General features: G+C 50.9%; 1 protein-coding gene across 1 annotated transcript in view; it reads left to right on the plus strand.

Moving 5' to 3' along the window:
- Positions 1–784: 784 nt before the first annotated feature.
- Positions 785–9,709, plus strand: part of CXCR5 (C-X-C motif chemokine receptor 5) — an 18,622-nt gene continuing 9,697 nt past the window's right edge. The window contains exons 1-2 of the mRNA XM_023208407.2: positions 785–1,026; positions 1,944–2,084. Coding sequence (XP_023064175.1) covers positions 2,034–2,084 — 51 coding nt within the window. The 5' untranslated portion in view covers positions 785–1,026; positions 1,944–2,033. The remainder of the gene's footprint in view (positions 1,027–1,943; positions 2,085–9,709) is intronic.

Below are 9,709 nucleotides of genomic sequence, written 5' to 3' on the forward strand. Positions count from 1 at the left end.
ACCAACAGAGGGTGGAAACGCCTCAGGCTGTTTAATCCTAAGAATGATGCATCTGTTGGCTGGCCGCCGTGGCTCACGTCTGTAATCCCAGCACTTTGGGAGGTCAAGGTGGGCGGATCACCTGAGGTCGGGAGTTCAAGACCAGCCTGATCAACATGGAGAAACCCCGTCTCTACTAAAAATACAAAATTAGCCGGGGTGGTAGCGCATGCCTGTAATCCCAGCTACTCGGGAGGCTGAGGCAGGAGAATTGCTTGAACCTGGGAGGTGGACGTTGTGGTGAGCTGAGATCGCGCCATTTCACTCCAACCTAGGCAACAAGAGCAAAATTCTGTCTCAAAATAAATAAATAAGCAAACAAACAAACAAAATTAGCCGGGCGTAGTGGGGCATGCCTGTAATCCCGGATGCTCGGGAGGCTGAGGCAGGAGAATTGCTTGAACCTGGGAGGCAGAGGTTGCGGTGAGCCAAGATCATGCCATTGCACTCCAGCCTGGGCAAGAAGAGCAAAACTCTGTCTCAAAAAAAAAAAAAAAAAGAATGGTACATCTGTTGGGGATGCAGTGAGGTAAGCATCTTCCGTAAGCAAGGTGTGAAGAGGGGAAAAAGGGAAGGTGAATATGGAGGAGAGGGTGAAGGAGAGCAATGGAAAGGGTAGGATCCCAGCGAAGGGTGATTTGGTTGAAAAGGAGCATGATACAAAGGTGGGGGTGGGGCCAAGAAACAGCCATGTGTGGGTGCCGCTGTGCGTGCAGACATTGTTTTCACATCATTGTGGACCAAGAGAGGAAATGCCCGCTTCTGGAAGAAAAAGCCACAAATGAGACTTGGAAGGGAAACTGATCAACATCTACAAAAGGGCTTCTTAAAGGAAAAGGCCCTCAGACAGGGCAGAGTTGAGGGAAAGGACAGAGGTTATGAGTGCCTGCAAGAGTGGCAGCTTGGAGTAGAGAAAACACTAAAGGTGGAGTCAGAAGACCTGAGTTCAAGTCCCAGCTCTGCCACTGGTTAGCAGTGGGATCTTGGGTAAGTTGCTCTCCCTCTCAGCCTCACGGACCTCCTGCATAAAAATTGGGGGTTAGACTGGATGATCTCTGAAGTCCTCTCTAGCCTGGTAGTCTATGAGGTTAATAATTTATCAGCAAGCCAATTTAATTTATAGACAGAACATCATTATTTTTGAGTCAGAAAATGACTCTGTAACTATATGCTTTTCTTGGTGATTTCACTTTTTTTTTTTTCTTTTAGAGACAGGGTCTTGCTATGTTGCCCAGGCTGGTATCCAACTCCTGGCCTCAAGCAGTCCTCCTGCCTCAGCCTTCCAGAGTTGATTTCATTTTTGTCTTCCAGTATTGTTTTACTGTTGTTCCGTTTGAAAAATTCTAACCTATCTTTTCTGAACTTGAGCTGAGAAAGGAAGGGATTTTGCCCCTGTTGGGCAAAAGGATGGTGGTAAGTAGTTTGACCAAGTGCCCTGATTTGCCAGGACTTAGGGGTTTCCCAAGTCAAGGGACTTTTCAGTCCTGGGCAGACTGGAATGGTTGATCACCCTAGTGGTGAGGAAGATGAAGGTCTGGAGGTGGCTTGGAGGAGAGGCTGCTGGGAGAGCTCTTCTCCTGTTCTCTGTTGATCAGGAGTTTCCCTCATCAGTCCGCTGACATTGTGTGGTGGTTTCATTACAAGTTGTGAGCCCCTTATTGGGGGTATAGGGAGGAGAAGTGAGGGCAGCCTTTAAACTAGTCATAGGCCCCAGTTGAGACAATTGTTGCCGGGAAAGAAGCTGAAATGCTTGACTAGCACTGATGCTGTGGGGGATTTTCCCTCTTTCTTCAAAAAAACAGAAAAGACCCAGTGGAAAAAAAAAAAAAGTGATGAGTTGTGAGGCAGGTCGCGGCCCTACAGCCCCAGGAGACGATGCGCAGCTCATTTGCTTAAATTTGCAGCTGACGGCTGCCACCTCTCTAGAGGCACCTGGCGGGGAGCCTCTCAACATCAGACAGTGACCAGTCTGGTGACTCACAGCCGGCACAGCCATGAACTACCCGCTAATGCTGGAAATGGACCTCGAGAACCTGGAGGACCTGGTGAGTAGACACGGGTAGCTTCCTGTCGCCGAGGCCCTGCCTGGAATTCTGATATCCTCTGCCAGAGTCTGAGAGAGAGGGGACAGCGTGGGAATCCTCTCCCACTGTGGAGAGGATCTAGACAGGTCAGTCAGCTCCTGCCCTTTAAGAGTTTATTTTCCATTCTGTGGAAGAAGCAGATAAGGAGAGCTGCTGTCCTTAGTAGACATCCTTTAGAGGAAGCTGGAATACATGGGTTCAGGCCCTGCGTCCTTCTCTGAGTTGCTATGTGACCGGGAACAGGATACTTCACTTCCCCATTCTTTCTCTCCTTTTCTCTTAGGGTGGGAATATGGAACTAGACAGGAAAGTACCTTTGGAGGTTTTCTTACCATAAGGAGGCTGGCATTGCTCATCAGTCAATCAGTGCATAGCTGTTCATCTCTCGCCATATGATTATATCATCAGGGCACTACATTCTGTGTTGGGTAGAGAAGTTGAGGATCTGGTCTTTGCCCTCAAATAGCTTCTGCTCTGGCCAGAGAAAAAAAATCACTCACTGGAAGCTATTAGACAACAATTATGTGCTAAACTGAGAAGTATGAGAACAGATGGTAGCAAGGAAGAGGATCCCAGCAGGTTGGAGTCGGGCAGCAGGGTGAGAAAACTGTTAATCTGAAAAAATGTCTTGGAACCTGTTGTAGAATCTCTAGAGATAAGGTATTCTTGGAAAGGTTTCTTGGGTGGGCTAAGAAAATGGTCCCCAGCACTACGCTGCCAGCACTCAAGTCTCTGCAGTGAAGCGTAGAGGTGCAGTTGACCTGGTCGTCACTGGGCTCCCAAAAGATGTGTGTGTGGAGCAGCTCAACCAGAGAAACACAGGGTTCCTTGTGAACCGACAGCAGGGGCTGGTTGTAAGGGTTTCTTGGAAACTTCTTCACGGTCTTTTCTCCCCCTGGGGAGAGGACTTGTCTTGGGACTGCATTCTGGGTTAGATCATGAAGGAGCCAAACCCTGGCTCCTACCAACTCTCCTGGCCCAAACTTACCCTGAGATATTGTCTGACTCCCTCCTGCTCCCCCAGCTGGAGTGGACTTTGTAGTTCCACCAACCGTGTTCCCAGACTTGCTTGGAGAAGCCTGCCTCTCGCTTGCCCAGATCGCAAGGCTGGGAAATGTAAGTAGGACACGGGGAGAAAGTGAGCAGAAGGGCTAACTACCCAAAGCCTGGCCTCTCGGATCCAAACCGCAAGCAGAATCAGAGCCGGACCATTCATCTAATCAGGACCTGCTTCATAATTTGTGGGATCCAGTGCAAAATGAAAACATGGGGCCCCTTGTTGAAAAAGTATTAAAAATATCAAGAAGGCAACAGCAGAGCACTAAACCAAGTGGGGGGTCCTGCTGGGTGCAGGCCCCGTGTGACTGCACCAGTTGCACGCCTATGAAGCTGCCCTGAGTCTAATCACAGAGTCTGGGCAATATCCCAAATCAGACTAAAAAGCTGCAGCCCCAAAGGGGCAATGTGCTCCCACCCTGGTTCCCAGTCATGGCCGCTGGCCTCGCCTGATTAGGTTACTGGGCGTCTTCCTCTGCCTGCAGCTTCAAACTGACCACGAGCCCTGACCCAGTTGGATTTCTTAGTAACCGACTGGAGACCTGGCGGGTCCCAGCTTCTGAGAAACCTTGAGTTTCCCCTAACTGCGCGTCTCACCTCACTGAGTGACCTACTAGAGACAGGTGGTGGCAGGGGCCAGGGGCAGCAGGGTATGTCCCAAGAAAACCTACATCTGGGGGAAAGGGACCTAGTGACTTGCTTCATGTCACACCTCAAATGAGTGATCCTCAGCCAGGCATTCAAATATCTGGATCCCTCACTCAGGGTCCAGCCAGGAGCCCAGGAGTCCTGGACCATCTGGGCTCTGGAGTTCTTCAGCCAGCCACCAGTGCGTCGTTCTCCCTTCACGAATCTCCTACATACTCTGTCTCCAGGGCCAATGTCCCCTCAGAACACAGACCCTCTCCTCCACCCCCACCTACTCACTGAAGGGCCGTGAGCAGCTTGGCAGACTGTCCCTCGGTGTACAAAAACCCTGGGCATAGTGGTACAGGCAGGAGAATCTTGCATGTAACAGCTTCTCAATAAGTATTTATTGATTTGTAATGCAGTAAAGCTCTTAGTTCACCATTTTCCTCTGGAATTAGTCCTTCTGCTTCCTAGTCTCCTCCTTGTCCTTGCCCATACCAAGTATTGGTTCATATTCCTTGAACACTGGGTTTTACACTCTAATGTTGGGCTAAGAACTGGGGACTTTTGGCTACACAAACTTGCCAGGAAAAAAAAAGAAAAGGAACTGGGGGCTCCTGACCATAAGCCAGGTTGGTCATTCTGTATTCCATTTGTCCTGTTGAACTCAAAGACCAACTTGAGCTGCTTAAAATGTCCACTTCTTTAAGGCAGGGGCCGGGAGGTGTGGAGGGGCTGCTAATTCTCAAGAATGAATGGTCCAAATAGAAAAAAAAATTAGATGCCTAAGAACCAGGAACCAGAAGATTCCAGGTCCTGGGGTGGGCATGCCAGGGACACATCCTGCTGGAAAGGCAGATCCAGGCAGACCTAGAGCAGCCCCTGTCTATACGAACCTTGATCTGAGAGCCTCCTTCCAACAGAACCAGGGCCTGGGCTGGGGCACCCACAGAGGCTGGTCATAAACTATACCTCCAGCCCCACCCTGCACACCAACCAGGAAGGGAAGCTGCTATAGCGCAGGGCAAAGCTGGCCCAAGCCCCAGAGCCTGGCTTTCTATGACCCCTCTCCATAGATAATTACTACACATCATGACTTCAGTGTGACTAGAGCATCACAGGCTACACAGCCCGTCCACGTGGACCATCTCATTTCATCACGGAGGTGTGAAGAAGAGGAACCAAAACTAGCTCAGGCTGTTTCTGGGGGGAAGGGAGGTTCTCCACCCGCCCCCCGCCAATCAGATCAAAAGTCCCAGAGCAACCCCAGCAGAGCAGGCCCCACTGGGGGTGTGGTTGGAGGGGTCAGACATGAGGGAGAGCCCCAAGGCCAGGCTGAGGATGGGTCAGGGTCAAAGTGAATCTGGGTTCAGGCATACAGACTGCAGAGTCTCGTCAGGAACTCTTGCCTTCCCCAGGGATGCAGTCTGCAGCTGATCCTACTCCTCTAGCAGAACGGCATCAACAGTGGCCGTGTGTGTGGACCTGAGAATCAGGACACAAGAATGAGCGTTCTTTCAAGAGTGGTGGGGCAAAATATTTCCAGCCCAGGAGATGGTTTCAAGAGGCTGTCACACATACCTGGGAGGCCTGTGTGTCTGCACCTTGGATTGTGTGACTCTGTATCCAAAGGGCAAAGAGATGCTGGGGTGCCAGGTGGGGCCCCTTTAAGCCTAAAGACTTGCTGCAGAGGCTTGGAGTAGCTTAAACTCTCCCCCTAAAACCACATCCAGCGCAGTACCTGCTTCTAATGGCCAAAACCCGTGGGAAGAGATGGAAGAGGAGTCTCACAGGCTTGTCCCTGAAGGCTATGGGTGCAGCAAGGGAGATGTGACAAATGGCAAGCCAGAGTCTCAGATGGTCTTTAGGGGCTGTGGGCCTCCTGAAGAAAGACGGGGTAAGAGATACAGACCTACACCCTCACCCACAGCCCAGTCTCATTCCTCCAGACCCCTGCACCCCTTAAGCCACCAAAGGCTGGAATGACAGATACCCTGGCTGGCTCCACTCACAGCTCCTGACTCTCAGCTGGGAATATCCACACAGGGACATGAAAGGAGATGGAGCTTGCGTGCTCCCCGTGGCCAGAGCAATGACTGGCATCTGTGTGCAGACACCTCCCGTGGCCAGCATGACTCAGGCCTTGGAGTCCTGGGGTTTGGCCTGAGTGAGCCACGCACGCAGGCAGCCCTGCCCCCTCCTCGGGGCTGAGAAGCAAGGTCAGGCTGGGGCATTCACTGGTGGCAGAATGGACTAGAAAAGCAAAGTCTCCAGCTACTGAGCTAGACGGAGATCACGCTGAGAACCAGCTCAGCCCTGGGCAGGGCAGGACAGACAGAGAATCTGGGAGTGAGAGTGAGGGGCATTTGAAGGCAGAGTCCAGCCTCCTTCTTCCCAGGGCAGGAATCTCTTCCCGCACACGTGGGCTCAAATGTTCCTCTCCTTCCCAAGGGTCCCATCTCATTGCTGGACAGTTCTGCCTGTTAGAAAGTTCTCCCTCCTTTGACTGAAACTCTACCCCCTCAGCTTCTGCCCAGTCCTTCTGGACTGCCCCGGAAGCCCACAGCCAGAGTCCATTGCTGCCCCTCTTGCCCATGGAGCTTCTTTCCAATCCGTGACATCAGCCCTCATGGACTCAAGGTGAACAGATGAAGGTAACAGTGGCCCTTCTGCTGGCCACGTCACTCCCATGACTCATCTTAAGCTTGTAGGCAAAAAACTCCCAAGTCTTTCTCACGAACTGTTGTTACCTGGTCTTCCCTAACTTATCCCTGGATGGGTAAAGTTTTAAACCTGAGTCCTGACTTGTATATTTCTCCCCACACAATTTCATGTGGTTAGGTTGGGCCCATGGTTCCAGCTTGTAAAGAACTCTGTGTTGCCTGAGAGTGCCCCCAAAGCTGGGTTGAGAGTGCTGAAGAGGAGGGGACCCAGGATAGATCCCTGAGGCATGCTAGACACCCCTGCCCAATGTACCTGCTGACATAGAATCCCCATTAGCAAATGTGAGCTGAGCTTCATGCTGGTCAGTGCTGGGCAGTGGGGCAGCTTCGTTATTTGGAGAAGTGAGGTGGGGCTTGGAAACTTAATTATCCAGGGAGGAGCCTGCATCCTACAGTGGAGGGAGGGAGAAGAGTAACATTTTGGGCCCTACCACAGGCCAAGTACTTTGCATCTCTTTACACCCCCCACCTTCCCTTAAGCCCCTCAATACCGGACACTGTTACAGCCCCTGCTCCTCCGCAGTGCTCACAGCAATTTTCTAACTAGATTCTAGCTTCACTCTCAGCCTCATTCTGGTCATCGTGTTTCTTGCCTTCTTTGGGGCATGCAGCCCTGGCCTATGACCAGGCTGTTGTCTGCTGGGTGCCTGTCTATGCCACACGCTGGTGTGGCCCATCTTGGGACCTGTGTCTAAACAAGGTGGGTGTTGCTGTCAGAGTGTGTGTGTGCATGAGGGCCTTGGGTTTCTGCAGCTTTTCATGTCAAAGAATGGGTACACTGCTCACGCAAACGGTCCGCCCTATGCTCCCTCTGGGCATGGGATTGGAGGGCTTCCTTCGGCACCACATGCCCCACAGGATTCAGGATTCCTGATTCCTCAACTTCCCATGAGGACAGAGCCAACCTTGCTTTATTGCCTCTCTCCATAGTTTGGGGGAGATTGGGGGAGCTAGAACTCCTATGTGTGGGAAGTGGCTTTAACATGTGCCACTCCTGAACCCCCAAAACGTCTGTTTGACACCTCCTGGTGAGATGTGCTGTCAGTTCCCAGCACCCCTCAAACCAGCTTCCTCCCGTCTTCCTCTCTCTGATGCTGCCAAACAAATACCTCTTGGCAAGGAGGAAGAGACAGGCCCCTCCCAACCCCCCTCTAAATCTGGTTCTCAGGAGATGGGAGCCCTAGGGACAGAAACCCAGGGCTTTCTGGGTCAGATAGGCTGGTTGGACCTAAGCCCTCACCCAGGCACAGCCAAGGTAGGTGGAGTTCAGCCCTGCTGACCGCCCCAGGCCCTGCTGCTCTCCTCCCTCTGCATGAATGGCTTGGCTCTGCGTGAAGACTGCTGAATTCCAGTATTAGTCAAGTGGGTGTGCTCAATGACAATACTGGAAAGAGCTCCCAATAGAGAGAGAGCACTCAAGATAGGATCTAGGATCCAGGCGGTCAAGGTTATTGGGAGAAGGCAGAATGCAGAAGGCGACGGAGTGAGTCCCTGCAGAGACACTTGCCTAAGTCTCAGATTATCAGGGCTCCTGGCCTTCTCTGGGAAACTGCTTTCACAGCAGGTCAGCACACATCTGTCCTATGTAAAACACATGACCTTGGGAGGGGGACACAGAAGGCCTGCTTCTAAGACCTTTGCCATCTGGTTAGAAGGTGGTCATCCCAACCCTGGGTGCTGTAATAAATGCACACGCATCATAAGGAGAAGAGAGAATGCCAAGAGGGGAGCCGGCAAGGATGTGGGAAGATGGGATTGAATTCGGCTTTGGAGGAAGGGTAGAAATTAGATGGGCCAATTTGGAAAGAAAGACCTGCTAGGCAGAAGGAAAAGGCCAAGCAGAGGTTTGGAGACAGGAATGTGTTGGGCTGGTAGGGAAAGGCCGAGGGGTGACCTAGAGCAATAATATATTAATAGAAGACAAAGTTTGAAAGGTCAGAGGAATATACATTTGGGAGGAACATAAAGGCTCTGTTGGGGAGGTTAGACTTCATCCCACAGGTCCATGGTTTTCAAATGAAAGTAGAACCATTTTCTTCAACAAAAGCTTATGTGTGAAGCACTACACAAGTCAAAAGTGGAGAGCTATAGTTTAAAGTCAAGGAGGGGAGCCTGGAGCCACAACGCTACTCCCCACCCCAGGGGAACCCTGTGACACACACACACAATCATGGGTACTCTAAAGAAAGTCCTTGGAGCTGGGCGCTGTTGTCACACACCTGCAGTCCCAGCTATACAGGAGGCTGAGGCAGGAGGAGGATAACTTGGGCCCAGGAGGTCGAGGTGTAGTGTGCTATGATCACGCCTATTAATAGCCACTGCACTCCAGCCTGGGCAACATAGCAAGACACCATCTATCAAAAAACAAAAACAAAGGTGTGTGTTTGGGAGAGAAATTCCGTGGGATCCTACTGCATGGGATGTTCTGCAATTAGTTCTAAACTTTATTTTTTAAAAAAATGTTTTGTAGAGTTGAGATCTCGCTATGTTGTGCAGGCTGGTCTTGAACTCCTGGTTTCAAGCAATCCTCCCACCTAGGCCTCCCAAAGTGCTGGGAGCCACTGTGCCCAGCAGTTCTGAAATTTAGCAACGTGTGAATGGCACTAAGTTTGGCTTACTCTACTCTTTTTTTTGAGACTGGGTCTTGGTCTGTTACCCGGGCTGGAGTGTAATGGCATGATCATAGTTCACTGCAGTCCGAAATTCCTTGGCTCAAGTGATCCTTCTGCCTTGTCCTCCCAAAGTGATGGAATTACAGGCCTGAGCCACCATGCCCAGACTCCAGTCAATCTTCTACTGACGAACATTATCACAAATATGACTTTTTCTTATAGTTGACTTTGTTATTAAATGTGAAATTGAGACCTGGTATGGTAGCTCATACCTGTAATCCCAGCACTTTGGGAGGCCGAGGTGAGTGGATCACTTGAGGTCAGGAATTCGAGACCAGCCTGGCCAACATGGTGAAACCCTGTCTCCACTAAAAATACAAAAAAATTACCTGGGTGTGGTGGCAGATGCCTGGAATCCCAACTACTTGGGAGGCTGAGGCAGGAGAATTGCTTGAACCCAGGAGGCAGAGGTTGCAGTGAGCCAAGATCGTGCCACTGCACTCCAGCCTGGGCAACAAGAGCAAAAATCCACCTCAAAAAAAAAAAAAAAAAAAAAAAAAAAAAA

Source organism: Piliocolobus tephrosceles, chromosome 13 (assembly GCF_002776525.5).
Source record: "Piliocolobus tephrosceles isolate RC106 chromosome 13, ASM277652v3, whole genome shotgun sequence".
Lineage (NCBI taxonomy): Eukaryota > Metazoa > Chordata > Mammalia > Primates > Cercopithecidae > Piliocolobus > Piliocolobus tephrosceles.